The 24,305-nt window shown below is 41.4% G+C and overlaps 1 protein-coding gene across 4 annotated transcripts in view; it reads right to left on the reverse strand.

The window, feature by feature from the left end:
• Positions 1 to 2,859: 2,859 nt before the first annotated feature.
• LOC131072834 (pentatricopeptide repeat-containing protein At3g59040) overlaps positions 2,860 to 24,305 on the reverse strand; it is a 117,068-nt gene continuing 95,622 nt past the window's right edge. For all 4 annotated transcript variants that reach the window (XM_058009127.2, XM_058009119.2, XM_058009136.2 and 1 more), the window contains exons 6-7: positions 3,433 to 3,531; positions 2,860 to 3,330 (exon numbers count right to left, since the gene is read on the reverse strand). In XM_058009127.2, coding sequence (XP_057865110.1) covers positions 2,913 to 3,330; positions 3,433 to 3,531 — 517 coding nt within the window. In that variant the 3' untranslated portion in view covers positions 2,860 to 2,912. The remainder of the gene's footprint in view (positions 3,331 to 3,432; positions 3,532 to 24,305) is intronic.

Raw genomic sequence — 24,305 nt, forward strand, 5'->3', positions numbered from 1 at the left:
AGCCAAATATGTAAACCCTTAGGATATTATGTGTTGGATCAATGTGCTTATACCTTTTGAATGTTAGAATGTTGAAGCAAGATCAACATAGGGGCCAACTTCTATGGCATCACAATAGGGTTGATAAAGGGACACTCTAAAGGCATAAGTAGAAGACAGATGTTCTCTAAACTATAGCTTGTCCTACACATCTTGAGGTGGTCGCCAAAATTGTAAAACCTATGACCCACTCATTACTAAATTTATCACTACTCTAGGCTTACAAAGTCAAGGGGCATGCTTTGCCAAAAGAAGCATTTGACCATATCATAGGGTTATCCGACTTTCACCAATGGCATGTAGTTGACAGATGATAGGAGTGACCCATTTATGTAGGTTTAGACAAGTCTTCATCAATGGGATGCAAGCGATGGATGCCATCATCAACTAATATTAGGAGTTCAATATAGGTATTGGTGTATAAGAAGGAATATGTGTGCTTTTAGTGTGGTGTCTCATTTGAGGTATGGTTCTCAAGTTTCTATTGTTAAATCAATTTAGGTGATAAATAGCATAAGCACTAGCCTTAGGTGAGGTAAAACCATAAGACACCCTAATTATGTTTATTCAATTATGACTCAAATGTTACTGGTATGTAGCAACTTGATTAATGGTTGCACACGTGTATTAATCTTATGCTCTTGTTAATGATAATGACAAGTAATATAGGATGATTATCTCATCAACATAACTAGTTAGGAAAAAGGATAATGATAAACCCACAATGTAGCATGGGATGCACTTGTTTTCCTTTTCCCTATCGTCGCCCTACTATAAGGGCCTATGTATATGTGATATACATAAGAGCTAATCACAATGGTTACATGTTATTTATATATAAGCTAGAGATCATGTGCTTTTATGTTCCTTCTTGTTGTTGACATTCTACTGACATTTCTCTAGAATATGATTGACATCATACTATCATATGTAGCTTGAATTGGAAGCATAAGATTAATAAATGGTTGAGGTTAACTATCTCATCCAAATTATGTAGATGAAGTCATTTTAAATTAACATGTGAAATATGGAGCCTTTGATTCCCAAAAGGGGATACATAGGCAAGACCATTTCAAATGACCCCTCAAGGAAAAGGTTTGTGTTAAGGGATTGGTTATGATATGTGATATTTTTGTCTTTAGTGCAAGATTATATGTTCATGGCACAAAGCTATTGCCCTTGCTATGGTTTCGTAAGGTTACAGAACTAGCACTTCTAAATTGAAAAGAAGATGATTGGTCGATTAAGATTATACTAAAGAAACAATAAAATTGGTAGATTGTACATTTCTGTCAAAGCTACTGCCCTTACTACAATTTGGCAAGGTTATAAAACTAACTTTTCTAAATTGGAAATAAGTTGCTTGGTTGATTGAGATGGTACTATAAGCATAATGAAATTAGTGGAAAGAAAGAGTTTGGTCAAAGGAAAAGGGACTCTGAATGAACTATTTTTATAGACATTCCTCCTCTAGAAGAGATGTTTCATGAAAGAAATGCTTCCAAGTATTGTTGTTCTCGCATCTAAAGAAGCCATGGGAACAACAAATATGAGTATAGCTTGACATAATGCTCTTCTCATAGTCTTTGGCATCTCAAGGCTATCATTTGATCCCTACATTTTCCTTGAGATCCAAGGATAATTGAGTGGTACAAAAATCTCTACCAAACTTCAACTTTCACTATCAAACATAATGCTCAACTTATGTTGGATTTAATGACAAATAGATCTTGGGAGGATTGGCAAAGAATACAGAGTGCAAACATAAAACATAAGTTTGCAAGTATTGTTTGTTGGAAGTAGTCTTTGAACCTTCAATTTCCTCTTGCATTTGGGATCTTTTATCTTAAGCACTCCTCCATTGGAATGACTAAAAAACATTCCTTTCACCCTCAATATATCCACTAGTACATAGAGCCTGAAAATTGCAAAACCAGCCCTCATCCCATACATACACTAGACACAATCCCTAGATGCAATTAAGATGAAACTATTGATGGTGGGCCACCTATCCTACAACTCCTTTAGATCTTAGATCCACAAGGAAATACTTCTCAACATAGTCATCAACCGAGGGTACTCGGAGATGTTAGAGGCTAGTACCCTTTTTTTTAAATAATTTAATGATTTCCAAAAAATATCATGACATAGAACTTTGAAAACAAGTACAATAAATCAGTCATATAACTATTTATGTCCCTCTCAAAAAGTTTACATTATCAGTAGATCCGATCACTATAACTTTGCATGGATTTTTGTATCATCCAAAACATCAACATGAAACATTATGTAGGCTTATTTTATTTATTTGCCTTCCTTTTTTTTCTTTTAATGCATTTTGCCAATTTCTGGTGGGGAGACTTTGGAGATGTGGGAGATGGCGGCCAAATGAACCCTATGCACTGAGACGTTTTTAGGGACGTCTTCGATATTGGACACATGTCTTAGTCTCTGAGATGCATCTCATGGTTACCATGGTTCTCAAGCACGAATATTCCCTTTGGGATCTTTATCTTGGATCATGTCTATAATATGTAGTTATCGGCAGATTCAGTATTCACCTTAGAAAATGGTATATACATGTGTACAAAGTTTCTCTTTTGCATTTTCAAGGCTTGTGATTATGGTTACTTCTCACCACAATAGTCCAGTTTAGTGCTTTTCCCTCACTATAGTTCCCTAGAATATCTGAGCTTTCTTTGTTGATATTTAATTCTGCTCTTAGGAAAGAATTTCTTCAATATAATTATGTCCTTTTATTTATTAGAAAACATGGAAAATCTTAAAAGAACACCTTACTTTGTATTACATGGAACATGATGAAAGAAAATGAGCAGTTTTTAATAAATGATGCACAAAAGAAGAAGATAATGTCATTCCTGAGAGCTTCCAACAAGATCCAGAGCTTCTTGTTTTTCTTCAAGGTTTTTAGCGAGTGAAAGAAGAATGTTTTTTGCTTTCCTATCAGGTTTATTTCCTGAAGCTACCATTTCTTTGAACCATACTACAGCACTCCCAAAGTCAATATTCTTACCATAAGCATCCATCAACGTAGTGAATATAGTTTGATTTGCTTTGATACCCTGTAATCGCATTTCATCATACTTCTTTGTCATTTCATCTAAATTATTGATTTTCGCATATCCTTTTATCAATATTCCATATGTAACAATATTTGGTACAATCCCGTCCCTTTTCAATCTAAGGAAGAACTTCTCTGCTCCCTCCATGTCAGAGGCATTGACATATGCAGATAAAAGAGTTGAATATGAACACAAGTCAGGATGGCATCTGTCAATCATTGTATCATTAATCAAGCTTAGACAGTTGATGGAAGAATTGAAAACAATTTAGTATGTTATTGATTGTACCACTTATTAAGAACATACGTACCTGTCTCGCATCATTCTTTTAAATACAGATTTAGCTCCATCGACTAATGCACACTTGGCATATGCATCCAACAAGACATTATAAGCTTTTCGTGTCGGTCTGCAAATTGAAAAGAAAATAATAAAATGCCCATTCATATGTACATGCATATTTGAAAACAATAAAGTGTAGATCCACGGTCCACCATGGCTAATGTCTTCATATATCTAAAATCCATGATTCTACTCATTTAAAAAAAATCAATGAAATATTTATTAGCATCCACTGCTAAACATTGAATTCTCGACACAGTTTACAAAATTTCTGTACACTGCCCCATCTTGCACCTGAGAAAATATTTGAAGTATAATAGCTTTCCTTCAATAATGATTCAAATGTTAAAATGTTTATTTAACCTAATTGAGGGTGGCTATTAAAGAAAATAAAAATAATAAATCAGAATAATAAGTGAAACCTTCACTGTTAGAAAACCACATACCCAATCTTGAGTTCTGATCCATATAGGATTAGAAACAATCATACTCTGCAAAAAATAAACTAGCAAACAACACATCCAACTCAAACAGAGAAACTGCAGGTACAGAGACAGGACCACCCCTTGCGATCCTGCTCCAATAGATGGTGGTTGCATATTTAACACTTATGGCCCTGCAGCTAACAAATTGCATATAGGTTCTGCCCTGTATGCCTGCACAGAGTTTCATGTCTATTCAATTCCATCATAGCTGGGGATCCTTTAGTGCATGAAAGAACAGAATTGGGTAATGTACCCTATTGTCTTGTAGCAAAGGAAGTATATGGGGTGCATATTCTATTGTTACTTGCATACTCCATTTAAGATTTTTGTAATCCACTCGATTGTTGATGTAACAAAGCTGGTGATTAGTTGACACTGCTAAAATGGTTTTACCCACACCAAGGTTTCCAAGATATAAAGATGTCTTTTTTTTGGATAAAAGGAAAAGAGTCTAAATATATTAATAATTATAGAAAATACATATAAACATAGTATCATGAAAGTTTGAGAAGCAAGCTACAGAACGAATACAAAATGTATGTAAAAAAACTACACCCGCCACCGGCAAGTAGAGCAAGTTATCCCTGCTAGACAACCTAAATACCCATGGATATTACCTGTTGGATATTGCTGCTGCTAGGATATGTTGTTGTCAATGATGTCAACATATTCCTATGTTTTGGTGTTGCAGAGAGTTGTTTGGGTTCACGTGATTGCATTGAGTTGATATGGTTGATTTATCTGTTTAATATGCTGGAATACTCCATTCCTTATTGGTTTCAATGATCCGGAAGTTTACTTGATCATATTATTTGATCCGGTTTGTAGTTCAGTTTTTATGTTCTGTGGTTGGCAGAGTTTGGTAATTGATCCGGTGAGCTCCGGTATAATCATATCTTTGGTTGCGGATTTGGGAAAATGTTTTGGATGTTTATGTGTATCTTCAGTTCAGATGGTTCATGATTTGGTGCTCTGCAAGCTATCTTTCTAGTCCAAATTGCTGTTGTTGAGTGTTCCTGTGAGTTAGCATATTGATCGATGAAGATTTGAATAAGTGGTGTTGGTGCAGCTTTAGCAGATGGTTCTAATGTGCTTGTTGATGTTTCCTGATCGTGTCCTATTTGTTTGTTGGTCCGCATTGATCCTTGTGCGCGTTCTTGGTGATTTTGTTGATCCGGTAATATTCTTCGTGTTATGCGGTATTCTTGGTGGTGTAGCATGTTGCGGTTGATCTTGGCGAGATTTCTGGTGGTGATGCATGTTTGGAGATTTGATTTAGGTCCATGCTATGTCATATATGTCATTGTATTGGTTCGGTGGTTGATTTATGTATCGTGAGATGTAATTTTGTAATTGAGGGTTGAGGGTTTTGGCCGACTTTGTAGTCAAGGTTGATGATTTGTATAAATAGGTGATATAGTCATGTAATTTAGGTGTCGATGTGGTGTTTGCACTATCAGAGAGTGGTGTATGTGCTTAGCAAAGATTGTTGCAGGGCAGACAAATGTGCTTAACTGGTACTTTCATCAGGCATAAGGAGATGCTCTATTTGCAGTTCATGTAATCCGGATTGTAGTCCAAATCTTATTGTAAGGTAGTGAACCTTCCCTAAGGGTTGGAGCCTTCTAGGTCATCTTATTTTCAGCAATGAGCTCTAGGCAGTCTACCTGAATGCATGTGCATTCCCCATTGTAATATTTACACATACCACTGCAAAGTATCATCTTATTGTGGGTAGGTTCCCACTGTGGTTTTTCCCTTAATCAAATTTTCCACGTCAAAATCTTAGTGTTGTGTGTCGGTGCTATTGTGTTTATCTTTATTCTTGCTGCAGTTGTTTAGATTTGAGATTGTGCTTAATTCCGCTAATCCGGTGGAAACTGATTCACCACCATCGGGAATAGAAACAAGCTGGAACGTGTTGGTATTTGTTTCATCATCTACCAACCATTAGGATAGGATACCCGAAGGCATTCTATCCTCTCCTGAAAAATCACTACTGATTCCAAGGTCTATATGTGCGAACAAGCGACTTTAGTGAAATAGCTTCTTGGGTAGTGCATGCTGAAAATCTCAAGGGGGACTTACGTTTAACAACTGTCTTGAACTGCTGGACTTAGATAGCAATTTTAAGCTCTCTTTTTTTGGGGGGGGTTTTCTGGGGTTTTGACTTTTAAAAGAAAGGAGAAAAGAGATAAGGTTCAAGAAGGCTAATCTAATCCTACGAACTCCAGAGACGGTATCAATTGGGTGCTCTCAAGAAACCAAACCTTGCTTCGCCACACTAGGGACAACTACACAAAGCCGGTGCAATCTTCGATGGATTGTGCTTATGATTAAGATGTTGGGATGCACAGAGGATGGGCTCAAACTAACTTTGCACGGTAAAATGGAAATCATCTATTCACCAAAAGTATGAGCAGAGATGCACCATCAATTGACACTTATCAAATCCTTCATTCAAATTAACAATGATGAAAGCAGATCTAAATTAATTTTAACTAAGTGTTGAGGAAATTGAAACCATACAAATCATTCAAACAATAGGGATTACAAAGCAGCGCACATGCAATATATTATCTGGAAATGACCTTACGCAACAATACATCAAAAACCTCACACTCTCCAAATGAGAGGAGGCAACCTTATATAGTTTTTCAAAATAAATGAATGGACGAGATTAAACAATGATCAAGGGCCAAGATTGAAAGTCATAAACACTAATTAGGGTTTCCCAAAACACCATCAATTCGAGTGAATAAGAAAGTGACACATGGCACAGCCGCTAATCTCACTGGGGTGAGCGCCTACTTTCCTCCTTCGTAGATTTGATGTACCTGGACGCAATGAGCTTGACCTCCTCCATGGTGACATTTGGCAAACTGCCAATCTGGAAGTTGATGATGTCCACATCATCGGTACAGGTAGCGAGGATGCTCTCCCACTCAACCGCTTGGGCAAGAAAATTTTCATCGATGAAGAGAAAATTTGCAATTTTCGAGAAATCGCCTTTGTCAATCATCCCTGAATCTTTGAAGAAGCTATAGACTGGATCCTGGCTCTCAGGTTTTCTACCTACAAATGTTTCTCCGTTATGCTTTCCTTCTTCCAGATCTCTGACGCCACATGGAATACCTTGCCCAGGATCTCTCTAACACTTTCCTCTATCTCAAAGCACTTGGTCTCGGATTTCTTCAGAACTTCAATCCGAGTGACCAGGGCATAGTACCATGTGTTGAGGTTGTACCTGTCTCCGGCCTGTATGATACCTGCATCCACTAGGCTTCTCTTCGACAAGCCTCGGATAACCTTCAGATGTGGGAGTATTTCATTCTGAATTTCATCCACATCCTCCCAATTGGTGGCTAGATCCTAGATACGATTGATCAGTGAAGAGGCTGACTCATGTGCCGATACTAAATTCTCTACCAATATGTCAGCACGCGCCGAAGCATTTGAAATCCACTCCTTTGCTTGAGTGTACGAGCCCTTCATATCTTCATAATCCTTCATCGATCCCTGCTGAAGAGGCTGTGGTAGAGTAATCGAGATCTCCTGGTTGAGTGGTCTGGTAAGATGGAGAATGTACTTTCTCCACTGCTGGTTCTCTTCTTCAACCTTCTTCCTCTTTTCTTTTTCATGGGCCAGACTTGCCTTCCGAGCATTGCAAGAGTCGTCAAAATAATGGACCTATTGGTCCTGGGTGTGCTTACCCAGCTCTATGGTGGTAATCTTGTAATCATCCGCGGCGACATTGTCCCTAGTCTTTCCTTCTTTGGGCACCGCATACTAGACTGTCCAGAACCCTGCACTGTCTCTCTGAATTAGAGAAAACTTTCTAGCGGGCTTGGGTGGTTTAGTTATAGTGGGCTCACTCACCCTCTCCAGAAATGCTGCAGTGACCTCTTCGGAACAGGCCTCCTTGGGGACCTTAGCCTTTATTCTTTCCCTCAGCCAATCCGGAATGGTTGATTGCTCTTATTCCAGTCAAACTCGTCATCTGCCTCTCCTGGGTTTGCTGGTATGCCATCCAGGAAGACTGTAGGCGCTTCAGCTTGCTCTCTGTCTAGACTTTGGATGGCCTCTTCCACTGCTTCCTTAACTGGATGAGAAGGCACTCTCACTTCATCGTCAATCATGCAGATGTTCATCTCTTGCTCCCCAATTGCATTCTGATCGGGCACAATGGAAGCGGCACTCAAGATGGAGTGGCCTTCGTTGGACTCCCTTCTTTCACCTACAACCCTTTTCCTTGTGACCTTTGTGGAGCTTCCAACCAACTCCTTCCTCTTTCGAGACCCAACACTTTCTGGATTTCGGGGACCACCGGCAAAGGTACAAGGATTGATGGACAGAGTATCATCTACTCCCATCAATTCGTAGGTCAAGGTCACACCTTTGGCCTTTAATTGCCTTGTCTTTTCAGGCATCCACCACCTCTAATACTCAACCACCAATTTCATGAGGTCTGCTAGATCTGACTTCTCCCCCTCTGTCCAATCTATTAAAACTAGGGGTTCATTTTTCATCTTTTCAAAGCCTGGCTGCTGAAGCTCTAGGCTTTCCTCCACTTGATCAGCAACTCTGAATACCTCTGTTGCTCTCACCATGATCAAAGGAATTCTCGACCAGAATCTCTTCCTGATCTCGAAGCTATCGGCTGCGTTAGCCCAATAATCTTCTAAATCGGCTCTGTGTTCATACATTGTCCCTTCGACCTTCTTTATCCTGTGGAATGGATCAAAATTCCTTCTCGCCTTGTACTGATAAAAGGGATACCAGGCTAGCTCCTTCTTAGCTATCGCAGTAGCTTGTGCCGATGGACATGTTTCCAGCCCATTACCAATTGTAAGAGAGGAAGTCCCTGCCTTCTTCTGTTTTTCCCTCTGAATTACCATATACTCTTCTAATTGCCTTACAACTTCGAGCAACACAACTCAATTGTTAGGGTAAGCTAGAAGCTTGTAGGGAGGCCCTGAGAATCCCTGAATTCGGAGGTAAGTGAACTTTGGATATTGGATATACCAATATCCGAACCGACTGATGAAGTCCATATACTCTTGAGAGAGTCTCTGGTGCAGCCCACATTGCAATGTCTGAGTGATGTGCATAAGGAAAGTATCATTCACTCTTTTGAAATGGAATTTCTCTTCCATGTGAGTTGGGGATAGCAATCATACACTGGAAACTGGTTCTCCTTGTTCCCTACTTCTCCTCTACACGTAAGACCTTTGTATCTGTAGGTCCTGGCCAAGGAATAAAACAGGTAGGAACTCATGAAGAAAGTCTTATTTGTCTCTAGGTTCCTCAACTGGCTATCTAGGTTGTCGCTGATCATCCCGGCCCAGTTTATCATTTTTACTCCATTGATTATTTCATTAATGAAATAATACATCCAGGGTTCGAATGGAGCTCCCTGAGGGTTTCCCATTATTCTATTGAGTAGGACAATCATGTCTCCAATGTCTTCCTTGAAGTATGCTCACACTAGGCTCTTCCTCTAAAGTTTGGAGGTGCCCTTCCTTGGCTTGTCTAGCCAGGAATGGTTAACTATGGCATCATATTCTTCCAGGTGGTCTTGATACAGACCGTTAGCTTCGTCCTTTGTCATATACATTGTGTTGTGATACTCTGGGATCCTGAAGGCTTCTCTGATGGCCTCATCACTGATGTTCGCCAATACCCTTCCATCAGGTGCAACAATGTCTTTACTGATGGGGTTGTAATGTTTGGCACATTTGACTACTAGTTCATTGCATTGCATGGTGGGGAGGAAGCCAGCAGCATGCACGATGCCACTCTTCATCATCTTTCGCACAATGGTGGTAGGCACAAGGTTGTCCAGACCAAACATTCACTTCTTAAATTCCCTCACATTGATGTGTCCGAGGTTGTTGTCGCTGACGTTCTTCCATTTTGAAGTCATCCTCAACTCTCGAGGACTCCCGAGGAGCATCTTTATCCACTTGAAATTTCATAATGTTTAGGACCTTCATCTTCTTCAAACTTTGGCGGACTTTTGGAGGTCTTCCTTGATGTTCTTCACTTGCATGGTGGAGAGTTAGAGGTCTCTATGTAGGGCTCTAGGCTCATATACCTCTAACATGGCGGAGTTTTAAGACTTCTCCTTCAAGCATAGCGGACCTTGGACAGTCCTCTAGCTTAGTCATGGTTAAAGTCAAGGTGGAGTTTTAGGTGGCATCTTCCCAAGACATGGTGGACTTTGGTGACTTCTCTACCTTGGGCGGACTTTGGTGACTCCTCTATCATCTCCTTGGATAGGGCGGAGTTTTAGTGTTACTTCCATCATGGCGGACTTCTTTGGAGGCCTCCCTAGGGCAGCGTTTTCATGAGGCTCTTCCTTCATGACTTAGCATCTTGGATGGAGTTTTAAGACTTCTCCGAGATCATCATCATTTTGCTAGGGTAGGGCGGACTTTAGAGGTGGCACCAAGGAGGGCGGAGTTTTGGGCTCCCTCTCTTTAGTCTTCTTGACCTATGGCGGACTTTGGAGACTCCTCTACATGGCGGGCTTTAGGCTATACCCCTTCATGGCGGACTTCTAGACCTCTCCTCATGGGCTCTTCCTTGGCTATCCTCCTTCCTTGGGCGGACTTCTAGAGGGTCTCATGGATAGGGCGGAGTTTAGACAAGGCTCCCACATGGTGGACTTTGGAGGGTTGACCTTCATGGCAGACTTTGGAGTGTTGGCCTTCAACATGGTAGGATGGGGCGGAGTTTCAAGACCTTTCCCAAGGCTTCTCCAAGGTATGGCGGACTTTGAGAACCCCTCTTCATGACTTATCCAAGACATGGCGGACTTCCTTGATGTGACCCCAAGGCATAGGGCGGAGTTTTATTGATGACTCTTTCACCTTCACACACCTTCCTTCTAAGGCGAATTTTTACTGAGGCTTCCATATGGCGGACTTTCCACACCTACCATGACATTCAACCTTATCCATTAGCCATACTTAGACAAAATGTTGGAAAATTTCAAAATTTCACATCTTAACCAAAATTAACCAAATTAACTTGAAATTTGAAATCTATATTTAGGCAAACCATTTGAAGCTATACAACCCCTAAAATATAGGGAACTAGCTTTTTAGGTCAAAACTTGGAATTTTTGGGTCCCGGTCGAAGCTGGTCAATGGTGCTAGTGCAAACCCTAGATTCCCATCCTGAAAAGGCAAAAAGCAAGTATCCCTAAAAAATAGGGAAAACTTTCTAAAAATAGCCATATCGGGGATTGGGCTGAAAATGCCAAAAATGAAACTTCCTAAAAAATAGGAAAAAGCAAAAAAGCGGACTTTCTAAAAATAGAAAGTTGTCCAAATTTGTCCAAATCAATTGCGATCTTCATACTCTGGCTTGTCTAAGCACTCTGGTGGTGTTTGTACTCTGGAATCACATGATTTGCAAAAACTAACTTTCAATCGTCAGGCCCTGAGCTGCTCAAAACTAGGCAAGGCTTGGTAGAATTGAAGCGGAAGGTCATAGGATACTAACAAAAATCCTAGGAAGCAAGAAAAGAGAGGGTCCCCATTTGCAATGGGGCGATGTGTGAAAAAGGTCACAACATTTGGCGACTCCACGAGAGGAATGTTCCTGAATATTCCTAGGATAAAACCCATTCTGAACTTTTTGAATCAAGAATTAATTACAACTAACTTACCGGCCGGCTCAGAAGGGCATTCAAAAAGGAAAGAAGAATCCTAAATTGTATCAAGATCTTTCATCCTTCAATTATAAGTGTGTGCGAAATGCATTCATTCCCGTCTCTTAAGATCATCATGACTCTTTGGTTCCATCATGGCAAGTCGCATAATTTTAAGTGCTTTGTCTTTACTCCAAAAGCATCCTTGGATAGAGCCTCGCTGTCAGCGAGCGTCCATAGCCCCGACGAGGTTATCTCTATAATCTCACGGAGATTGCTCTACTTCCGGCGATTTATACTTTGATTTGAGGGATACACCTATAGAGATTTCCACACACCCAACAGCCAAGTATTTTGATTTTCTTTCCTTTTCTTTCTTTTATTCTTTCTTGATATTCCTTTTCTTTTCTTTTCACATATTTCCACACTTTGGCTTGTAAGCAATTGAGCTTACCATGGGCTTGAGCATTATAGTGGCACTGAAGTAAGACTTTCAATGAATTTCCTTATGTTTTCTTGCCATAACTTCACTGTGGGAGATCAAAATGACTCGGAGGATTCTTTAAGTGTACAAGGTATAATGACTAAAAGACTCAGTGTCGAGAAACAATTGATGATTCCCTTTCTAGTCAAATGCTCATCCTAACTTTGAGATACTTTAGAAACAATTAATCTAAAATTCAGAAGCTCTTCACAAATATTTATCAAAGGAATATCCCAGATACAGCTTAGTGGGGTTGAACCAGTGTGTGCGTGTTAAGCAACACCACCTTCTTGCCAATGGGAATCCTCTTTTATTACTAAACTAAAGCACGCGGAAGCAAGCGAAAGCAAAACAACTAAGCTAACAAAAGCAAACTAGACTAAGGAGACGAAAACGAAAGCAAACTACCCTAAGAAAATAAAACCACGCCTAAACTAAAACACACAACCTAAGCAAAACTACTCTAACTATGTACAAACGAATTCCACCATGGAACTCAAGGCATGAAGTAATGTTTCATGAATTGCCCGTTAACGGGCAAAGGAATGTCATCACCTATAAAGGTCTTTAACCTGAAAGCGTTCTCTCCTAGTATCTTGGCAATTTGGTATGGTCCCTTCCATAAACAATCGAACTTGTCGTGATCTCCTTTCCGTTCATGGGGTTTATCCCAATACAGGACCAAATCTGAGATTCTGAAAGATTTCATGGTGGCTCGTCTATCAAACCATCTTTTGACTGTCCCTTGGTACTTGGCAAACTTCTCCAGGGCTTGATCTCTTTGTTCCTCCAGAAAAAGCAATTGGGAGAGACGAATTTGGACTCTCTCTTCTGGATCCAAAAATTCTTGCATGAACTCCAGAGTTGGGATTCTCAGTTGGATAGGGAAGACTAGATCCTGCCCGTAGACCAGATGGTATGGGGAAGTGCCCAAGGATTTCTTAGCTCTTGTTTTGTCTGCCCATAGAGCAAACCTCAACTGTGTATGCCAATCTTTCGGGTTCTTATCAAGCAGCTTCTTGATCACACCAAGCAGATTTTTGTTGGTTGATTCTGCCAACCCATTGCCCTGGGGGTAATAGTTTGAAGAGAATTTCAAAGTGATGCCATAATCAAATGCCCAGTTAGAAAACTTTAGAGAAGTGAAGGCGGAGCCATTATCGCACACTAGAGCATGAGGACATCCAAATATGGTGATAATGTTCTCTTCAAGGAACTTGATTACTGTATCCGTTGTACAATTCTTTAATGCCTAGGCTTCAAACCACCAGGTGCAATAATCGGTTGCTGTCAGAATGTATTTGTGTTGTGCTGATGACAGCGGATTTATTGCTCTAATAAAATCTAGCCCCCACATGGCGAATGGTTTTACCTCTGTGATTGGTTGCAACAACATTGCGGGGTTCTTCTCTCTGATGGCAGCAACTTGACAAATGTGGCATGTTTTTACATGTTCATAGGCATCCTTAAAAACAGTAGGCCAATAATATCCTGCCCTTAGGATCTGAAAAGCAGTTGCTTGACTCCCTTCATGGCCTGTTCCAAACTTAGAGTGGAAATGTTCTATTATTCTCTTGGCTTCATCATATCCAACACATCGAAGGTATATACCTTCATGATTCTTTCGGTAAAGTACTGATCCTTGGAGCATATAGCACTGGTACTTGAGTCTAAAGGCTCGTTTCTGTGCCGAATTCATGGAGGTGGGGTATCTGTGATCTATCAAATACGACATGATACCATAGTACCATTCCTTCTGAGAAACATCCGTCAAGACATATGTTTGTTGTATTAGCCCAGGTCCTTCAACTGCCATAGTTTATGTTAGGGCTTACCCTCGGACTAATTTCATTGGTTGTAATTCCACATCATACTCTTGGATGGTGGTGACCCACTGTCCTCGCCTTTCTCCTAGCTCGTTCTGCATCAACAGTGTCTTCACAGCAACATCAGGCACGATGGCGAAGATCTTACTCTTTAAAATATAGTGCCTAAACTTCTTAATAGCCTTTACTAGAGCATAGGCCTGCTTTTCAACACTTGAGTATCTTAACTCTGCATCTTTGAGGGGTGAGCTCATAAAGGCTATAGGACGTTCTTCCTTTTCTTCTATCCGCTGCGTGAGTATTGAGGCACACGAATGTTCAGATGCAAAGGAATACACGTAGAATGGCTTAGTGTAGTCTGGACTGACCAAAACCGGCGCATCAGCTATAGCCAGCTTGATTTCTTCAAATACTTTCTTTGATGACAGTGTCCATTCCATCTTTGCACCCTTTTTCAACATTTCATTTAAAGGCTTTACTATCTCGGCAAAACCGGTGATAAATTTTCTAACAAAATTAATCTTTCCGAAGAAAGACCTTAGCTCCTTTTGGCTAGATGGCAAATTGATCCTTGAAATAGCATCAATACACTCAGGATCAATTAATATACCCTTCTCTGTAATCAAGTGTCCTAACAGCTTGCCTTCGATGACCCCAAATATGCATTTCTTTGGATTTAAGGAAATCCCATACCTTCGGCATCTCTGGAATATCTTCCTCAGGTCTTTAACGTGACTCTCTCTTTCTTTTGAGAACACAGTAAGATCATCCATGTAGATGATTATACTCCTTCCAATCAGTTCTCTGAAGGCGATATCCATAGCCCTCTGGAATGTGGCTCCAGCGTTGATCAACCCAAAAGGCATCCTTTTGTAGGCAAATGTTCCCCATTTTGTGGTGAATGCAGTTTTCAATCTGTCTTCATACTCCACAAGTACTTGATTGTAACCTGAGTATCCGTCCAGAAAGGACATCATCTATGAACCATTCACAATTTGTAACACTTCATCGAGGGACAACAGGGGGTAATTATCTTTCTCAGAGGCTTTGTTCAAATTTTGGAAATCAACACAAAGTCTGATTTCCCCACTCTTCTTCCTGACTGGGACCAAGTTGGCGACCCACATTGAATGGCGTACTGGGAATATGATTCCCGTTGTTAACAACTTTTTAACTTCTTGGTGTATAAGAGGTTCCAGTAATGGGTTGACTGGCCTCTGGCGTTGCCGGAAAGGCCTACTATCCTGTTTGAGAGGGATTGTGTGGGTAATGATAGAAGTATCATAGGTCCTTAGGTCCTCATAACTCCATGCTATGATATCAGAAAATTCTTCTAAAGCTTGAATTATTCCCGCCCTTTCTTCTGGTGTACAGATTTTACCTATGTACACGTTTTTAGTATTGTCTTCAGTCCCCATATTGACTTTCTCGAATTGGTCACCATTAGTCTTTTGACCTTTTATTTCATTGATTTGGTCTTGATCATACATTCTTTCTAACTATATCATCCCTCTGGGGATAAAATTTGTTTTCAAGTTCAAAATGCCATCATCATCTAATTCTGCTTCTTCTTCCGTTTCCTCATCATCAATCATTTGTGCTGTAAATATGTCTGAGCTTGTTAAAAACTCTTGGATTTGACCATCATCTTCAAACACCTAAGAATTTGTAGTGTTCAACGAGCGTTGGGGACAGGGGGACGGGGGGATGCGGGGACGCGTTTTCGGGACGGCAGGGGGACGGCGGCGGGGGGGGTGGCGGGGTGGTGGTGCTGATATAGTTACACACATATATATATATATATATATATAGTACTTGAAAAACTAGTTTTGAAAAGATGTATGACAGTGTTACAGTATAAGAATTACATTTCAAATGAGACTATAGGAAATTTGAAATACTAAATCTAAATACCAAGATTTCTTCAATGCTAATTGTGTTGTTATATGGAGCCTAATCAGACTCCGAGGTTAAATTTTCCCTACTTCTATCGGTGCGGTTTCCCCCTATATTTTTCAATGACGGTTTGGGGGCAGCGCCCCCAAGTTGGGGTCAAGGGGCAGCGCCCCTTGCGCGTTCTCTGTCGCGATATACGGCGGGGTCGAGGGGCAACGCCCCGCGAGGCAAAAAATACTTTTATTATTTTCTAAAGGCGTCAGGTGTTATTTTTCTATTGGCCCACGTCCAATTAGGGTTACCCCTTAACCCCCCCAAAAGTCACATGTTTTTTAAAAACTGCTTTTTTTGGTTAGCTTTGACGTGGGAACGCGGGAGACGCCTGGGCATCTCCCCGTCCCTCGAGAGACGTCTGGGCGTCTCTCGAGAGACGGGGAGACACCCAGACGTCTCCCGTGGAGACGCCTAGACGTCTCCGCGTCCCGGCAGCGCTTGGGTGGCGGTGGTGGGACGGCGGGGGACGTCGCGTCCCCATCCCCCCGTCCCCGAGACGTTTCTGACGAGGGGACGTGTCCCCGTGGAACACTGAAAATTTGTGATGTTATCCGAGATTGAGGGGTTCAGTGACAATTCTATGGACAGATGATCCATGTTTCCTATGGTAAGGGGCTCCAGTGAACTGGCTGCTTGAGCTAACGTGTTCGCAATCTGGTTATCTGCTCGCCCTACTGACTAGATGTTGAAGGCATCAAAGCTTTCTAGGAGATCCCAAACCCTGTTACGATAATGGGATAACTTCTTATCATGGCAAGCATATTGCTTTCTCACTTGCTTGACCACTATCTCCGAATCACCGAAGGCTTGTACAATTTGAGCCCCCTTACTTATGGCGAACAATAATCCTTGAACTCGTGACTCATATTCAGCTACATTGTTTGTGCAAGGAAACTGGAGTCGACGAGCTATGAGAAACATCTCCCCATCAGAACTGGTTAACTTGAAACCGGCTCCTACCCCTTTCTTGGAATGGGATCCGTCAAATCTTAGGATCCATGCCAGTTCTTCATGTTGAGACCATACTAAAACTTGTTCTTCTCTTTCTTCCGGTGGAGGCGGTAGAGCTTGTATCTCCATGATATTTTCGTTAAGCTCTTCTAATATTTGGTTAACCTCACCTTCAACTTCTTGTCTGATTGTACAATAGGATGGTGAAACTTGTATTTCAAAGGTGTGCCTACGGCAGTCTTGCAGTTGATCCTCTTCCATATGTACCTCTATATTATGCTGAGGTTCATGCCTTTGACGGACTTGTCTACTCTCGGTATCACTTCCAGGGTCTGCAAACTGCTGGAGCATCTGATGCACTTCCTTGATTGCTTTGTGGCATTCTTTACAAGTGAATTCTGAATGAGATGTATCGTGAACCCGACACCAATTGGTCAGCAGTAGCTCATGAATCTTGCTTCTCATTTCTGCCCTTTGACATACATTTGTCCATATGAATTCCTTGAAACTCTCGAACAATTTTTTCTCTTTATCTTGATCGTCAATCAATGTGAAGTTGGATCTGTTTCCATCTGCTTCTCTTATGGAGGAGGCCTGTAGTGTCAAAACTTCGTTTAACCTAGGTGTATAGGACCCTAGGTCTGTTTCAAGAAACAATATTTTGTTATTTTCTCCATATTTCGTGATCATCAACCTAAGCCTTGGAGTACTATCAATTTTGATATGATTAGGAACCTCTTTCCATGGTAACCACATGTGGGATAAGTCAGTGGAAATGTATCCATTCAATCTTCTAGACCAATCCCTACTTAGCAACATGCCATATCCATCTGGGATGTCTACAACAAAGATATCAATACAACTTTGCACTCTTGGATCTGCTGCCAACTGCATGTGAATATTGTTGAGTTCTTCCATCACGGGTACCTCAATCTTATCCAGCTGTGTGACTTTCTTATTAGTCTTTGCCGGAACAAGTCCCAATTTCTGACAAACGGCAAGTGGCATTACATTGCTGGAGGCACCAGAGTCTACTAGGCAATTATGCAACATTTTGCCAAATATTCTTACTAACAACAAGAATGGAGCAGGTTCATCTTTGCCTTGGTAGAAAACTACTTGGTTCTTTTCTTGTTTCTCTTCCTGCTCTTTAAAGGGAAAATCTCCACTGTGTGAGTTCTGTGATGATTCCTTTGCCAGAATCTCTTCTTGGAATATGTTCGTGTCCATGAGTCCAGACCTCTTCTGGTGTGATGTTTTCTTGGTTTTCAATTGATGTATGTATCATGCCTACAAAATTTGGAGGTTGTTGTGGGACATCAGATGATACGACATTGGTATTAGCAGGAGTATTGACCATTCCTTTGTTTACTGCATTTGGCGGAGGGGTTCTTGGGGCTACAACTTCGGTAATATTGCCAAAGATTGTTTCCCTAATTTCATGAATTTTCGTCAATTCGATAAGAGGCAGGCTAACTTTTATTCTCTTAAATTCCTCTAATACAAATGCACTTAGCCTTTTCAAATCATCTTTGGGACCATCTCTTGCTTGAGTTTGAACTGGCTCTAGCTGGGGGACCGTTGGTCGCCTTTGGTTAACTTGAAGGGAATTGACAGGTTTTGATCCACTGGGTTGGACGTTCTGCTGGCAATATTCAGGAGAATCCCTAGGAGGTGTTGGTGCATTGGTGGCATTGGGATTTGGTGGGGTTTGAAAGTTGTTAGGAGGAATAGATGTAGTTAAGGGCTCATTGTATCAAGTATTCCTCTGGTATACATGGGGTTGGTTTCCAGACGTTTGTTGGAATGCTTGCACTTCCCTAGTGCCTTCTACCAAAACACTATCATGTAATGGGGGGAAGCTATAGCCATTGATTGTGGTTGGTTGATTTGATACCAATTGGACTTCAGGCTTGACTTGACCTTGTGGTGCTTCCATGGGGCTATTAGCAGATGCAGGTGGAAACCTTTGACTAGGCTGGTATGATGGGTTGTTCTGGAATGCGGTTGTGACATTTTCTATGACCAAAGCTTGGTCATATCTTGTTACAGTAACAATCTCTATCCAGTCGTTGATGCCTCTTCTGCTCCTGAATTCCTTCTCTGGAAAATGTCTGCCGCCACCTGGTATTCATGGCACTGTAACTCGAAATGTTGATCAGTATTATGCAACCTACACCATCCTGACAGTACAGCTTCTGCTAGGAATATTTTGTCTGCGGGACGATTGTCGGCAACAGGTTGGCTATCCAAGGGGTATGGCACAATACCATTGTTAGGCCCAGTATTCCAGGTTCTCTTTTGGGGAACCTAATTGTTATTCCGGAAATTCTGATTATTCATTCTCTTTGGAAATTTTGACCATCTCTTGGATATCCAAAGGAACCTTGTCCTTGATGATTCCCTTGATAATTCCTCTGCACTTGGTTGTTCTGTCCTTTCAAATAGGTTACCTCTGCTGACAGTTTCTTTACTTGATTGATTAGTTCCCTCATTTCTTCTTTCTCCTCTGAGGTTCGGCTTGAAGTTGTCGCATTTTGGAGATATATTGGCTGCAAAGGAGGTACTTGTGAGACGGGATTTCCGGGATGGAGGACCAAATGATTACTGGCTACGGGAATTGGGTTCATCATCGACGTATTCTGAGACAATGCTCTGTTGATATTCTGAATCTGTCCTTGTGCAGCGGGATTTCCTAGATAGTTCAAGGGTCCTGTAGCAGTACCTACTTCCAAATCATTGCTAACTAAAATAGCTAAAGCATATGCTTCCTTTAAATTGGTTGGGGGGGTGCCTTTTGTTTTTACAAACATGGAAGTGAGGTGATCCAATGCCGCATAGTAAACAGGCAGTGCGGCGGCATTATTCAAATTGTAGGGATCTCTTAACCTTGTATAAGCCTTGTGAAATCTATTATTGAAAGTGCTGATAGGCTCATGTTCTTGTCTTCTTATTTCCACAAACTGTCGATATAATTCAGATGGAGAAATCAGCGATCTGAATTTTTCTAAGAAGATATCTTTCATCTCTTGCCAATTATGGATGGAGTCAGCTAGCAGGTGAATATACCAATGAGAGGCTTCTTCATCAAAGGTGTAAGGAAACAACCTACAGGCCACATCTTCATGTTGGATATCTCTATTATGTAGGAGATCTTCAAAAATCTTGATATGCTCATCAGCTGAGCAACTTAAGTCACAACTATGAAACCTAGAACAGAAGTGCTCAGGACTCTTTGGCATTGCATTATAAGCTGTAAAAACCATAGGGGACGCATTGGTTGGATGCCACGCCATTGGGACGTTTGTTTGGGAAACTACTGGTTGAACTTGTTGAATAATTGGTGGATGGGATACTGGAGGCAGAGTGCTTGGGACTTGAGAGGAGGGGGTTTGGAATAATTTGGAAATGTCTTCCTACTCTGGCCTACCTTCTTCTGCTTGACTCTCTCCTTTCTCTGGTGAAACTTCTCTCTTTTGTCTAGATCTTGTGGGTCGTTCTAACTCCATGAATTCCTTTGATGAACTCTGTGCTGATTTGAGGATTCTCTGAAATTTATCCGGGGAGAAAGAACTTATGCGATCCAGCGTAGCGTCTATTCTTGCTGAGGCAGTGCAGGAGCAGATTCAGGAGCTGGATTAACTTCCTCCTGTTCTCTCTGATTTTGTGCGTCGATGTGTTTAGCAATCTCTTCTTCTTCTTCGAGGATGAAGCACATTCGACACCAGTCAGGATAATTTCTTTTCACAGACCAGGCCAAGCTATATAACTCAGTGATGATGTTTTCTTGTTCGTCGTTGAAACCCAAGTCTGGCTGTATAACTGGTTCAGGATCTCTTCCTGGTTCAGGAGGAATGATGGGCAGGCCCATTTCTTCTCATATTGGTGGAAGAAAATTGTCGGATTTCTTTAAGAACTTGCTTGTGAAGAGCAGAAATCCTTTGTTTTTCTAGATTCTCTTTGATCTCAGTCTCTATTAACTGACCCTTTTCTTCTTCCCTGGTAATAATGTGACTCACTTGTCTAAACTGAGAATGATTTACTTTTGATTTCCAAGCGAGTGTCCGTAACTGATTTGCAATGTACGATTGATTTAGTCCTTATTCAGGTTGTTCAAGAGGCAAATCGAATGGGAATTCATGCACCAATACCATGCTGCATCATATCTACTATCCAGAATAGGTAACTTTAGCCGTTCGGGGTTTGATAGTGATCAAGACCTCCTAATGCTTTTGTATGTTGCGTGTGGGAGGAGGGTTAAAAAGCTGCGAGCAACTTTTCGCAAATATGAATTCGAGTTTAGCTGGTCAAGACATGACGATGATCATGCCCTCCTTCTAGCACCATTTTATGTTGCGCTTGGGAGGAGGGTTAAAAAAGAGTCCTTAAAATTACTCCCCTAAGCATAAATTGATAAAATCTGGATATCAATTGTTCAACCCTCCTTCTAGCGCCATTTTATGTTGCGCTTGGGAGGAGGGTTAAAAAAAGTCCATAAAATTACTCCCCCAAGCATAAATTGATAGAATCTGGATATCAATTGTTCAGCCCTCCTTCTAGCGCCATTTTATGTTGGTGTCTGTTTTATCATCTACCAAACATTAGGATAGGATACCCGAAGGCATTCTATCCTCTCCTGAAAAATCACTACTGATTCCAAGTCTATATGTGCGAACAAGCGACTTTAGTGAAATAGCTTCTTGGGTAGTGTATGCTGAAAATCTCAAGGGGGACTTACGTTTAACAACTGTCTTGAACTGCTGGACTTAGATGGATTTATCAATTTTAAGCTCTCTTTTTTTGGGGGGGGTTTTCTGGGGTTTTGACTATTAAAAGAAAGGAGAAAAGAGATAAAGTACAAGAAGGCTAATCTAATGCTACGAACTCCAGAGGCGGTATCAATTGGGTGCTCTCAGGAAACCAAACATTGCTTCGCCACATTAGGGACAACTACACAAAGTCGGTACAATCTTCGATGGATTGTGCTTATGATTAAGATGTTGGGATGCACAGAGGATGAGCTCAGACTAACTTTGCACAGTAAAATGGAAATCATCCATTCACCAAAAGTATGAGCGGACATACACCATCAATTGACACTTATCAAATCCTTCATTCAAATTAACAACGATGAAAGCAAATCTAAATTAATTTTAACTAAGTGTTGAGGAAATTGAAACCATGCAAATCATTCAAACAATAGGGATTACAAAGCAGCGCACATGCAATATATTATCTGGAAATGACCTTATGCAACAATACATCAAAAACCTCACACTCTCCAAATGAGAGGAGGCAACCTTATATAGTTTTTCAAAATAAATGAATGGACAAGATTAAACAATGATCAAGGACCAAGATTGAAAGTCATAAACCCTATTTAGGGTTTCCCAAAACACCATCAGTTCGAGTGAATAAGAAAGTGACACATGGCACAGCTGCTAATCTCACTGGGGTGAGCGCCTACTTTCCTCCTTCGTAGATTCGATGTACCTGGATGCAATGAGCTTGACCTCCTCCATGGTGACATTTGGCAAACTGCCAATCTGGAAGTCGATGATGTCCACATCATCGGTACAGGTAGCGAGGATGCTCTCCCACTCAACCGCTTGGGCAAGAAAATTTTCATCGATGAAAAGAAAATTTGCAATTTTCAAGAGATCGCCTTTGTCAATCATCCCTGAATCCTTGAAGAAGCTAGACTGGATCCTGGCTCTCAGGTTTTTTGCCTGCAAATGTTTCTCCCTTATACTTTCCTTCTTCCAGATCTATGACGCCATATGGAATACCTTGCCCAGGATCTCTCTAACACTTTCCTCTGTCTCAAAGCACTTGGTCTCAGATTTCTTCAGAACTTCAATCCGAGTGACCAAGGCATAGTACCATGTGCTGAAGTAGTACCTGTCTCCGGCCTGTATGATACCTGCATCCACTAGGCTTCTCTTCGACAAGCCTCGGATAACCTTCAGATGTGGGAGTATTTCATTCTGAATTTCATCCACATCCTCCCAATTGGTGGCTAGATCCTAGATACGATTGATCAGTGAAGAGGCTAACTCATGTGCCGATACTAAATTCTCTACCAATATGTCAGCAGGCGCCGAAGCGTCTGAAATCCACTCCTTTGCTTGAGTGTACGAGCCCTTCATATCATCATAATCCTTCATCGATCCCTGCTGAAGAGGCTGTGGCGGAGTAACCGAGATCTCACGGTTTAGTGGTCTAGTAAGATGGAGAACGTACTTTCTCCACTGCTGGTTCTCTTCTTCAACCTTCTTCCTCTTTTCTTTTTCATGGGCTAGACTTGCCTTAAAATCGTTGCAAGAGTCGTCAAAATACTGGACCTCTTGGTCCTGGGTGCGCTTACCTGGCTCTATGGTGGTAATCTTGTAACCATCCGCGGCGACATTGTCCCTAGTCTTTCCTTCTTTGGGCACTGCTATCTAGACTGTCCTGAACCCTGCATTGTCTCTCTGAATTAGAGAAAAAAATTTGGCGGGCTTGGGTGGTTTAGTTATAGTGGGCTCATTCACCCTATCCAGAAATGTTGCAGTGACCTCTTCGAAACAAGCCTCCTTGGGGACCTTGGCCTTTATTCTTTCCCTCGGCCAATCCGGAATGGTTGATTGCTCTACAGTATTCCAGTCAAACTCTTCATCTGCCTCTCCTGGGTTTGCTGGTATGCCATCCAAGAATACTGTAGGCACTTCAGCTTGCTCTCTGTCTGGACTTTGGACGACCTCTTCCACTGCTTCCTTAACCGGATGAGAAGGCACTTTCACTTCATCGTCAATCATGCAGATGTTCATCTCTTGCTCCCCAATTGCATTCTGATCGGGCACAATGGAAGCGACACTCAGGATGGAGTGGCCCTCACTGGACTCCCTTCTTTCACCTACAACCCTTTTCCCTGTGACCTTTGTGGAGCTTCCAACCAACTCCTTCCTCTTTCAAGACCCCAACACTTTCTGAATTTCGGGCATCACCGGCAGAGGTACAAGGATTGATGGACACAGTATCATCTACTCCCATCAATTCATAGGTCAAGGTCACACCTTTGGCCTTTAATTGCCTTGACTTTTCAGATGTCCACCACCTCTAATACTCAACCACCAATCTCATGAGGTCTGCTAGATCTGACTTCTCCCGCTCTGTCCAATCTATTAAAACTAGGGGTTCATTTTTCATCTTTTCAAAGCCTGGCTGTTGAAGCTTTCCTCCACTTGATCGGCAACTTTGAATACCTCTGTTGCTCGCACTATGCTCAAAGGAATTCTCGACCAGAATCTCTTCTTGATCTCGAAGCTATCGGCTGCATTAGCCCCATAATCTTCTAGATTGGCTCTGTGTTCATGTGTTGTCCCGTCGACCTTCTTTATCCTGTGGAATGGATCAAAATTCCTTCTCGCCTTGTACTGATAAAAGGGATACCATGCTAGCTCCTTCTCAGCTGTCGCAGCAGCTTGTGCTGGTGGACATGTTTCC

This window comes from Cryptomeria japonica, chromosome 9 (genome assembly GCF_030272615.1).
Source record: "Cryptomeria japonica chromosome 9, Sugi_1.0, whole genome shotgun sequence".
Lineage (NCBI taxonomy): Eukaryota > Viridiplantae > Streptophyta > Pinopsida > Cupressales > Cupressaceae > Cryptomeria > Cryptomeria japonica.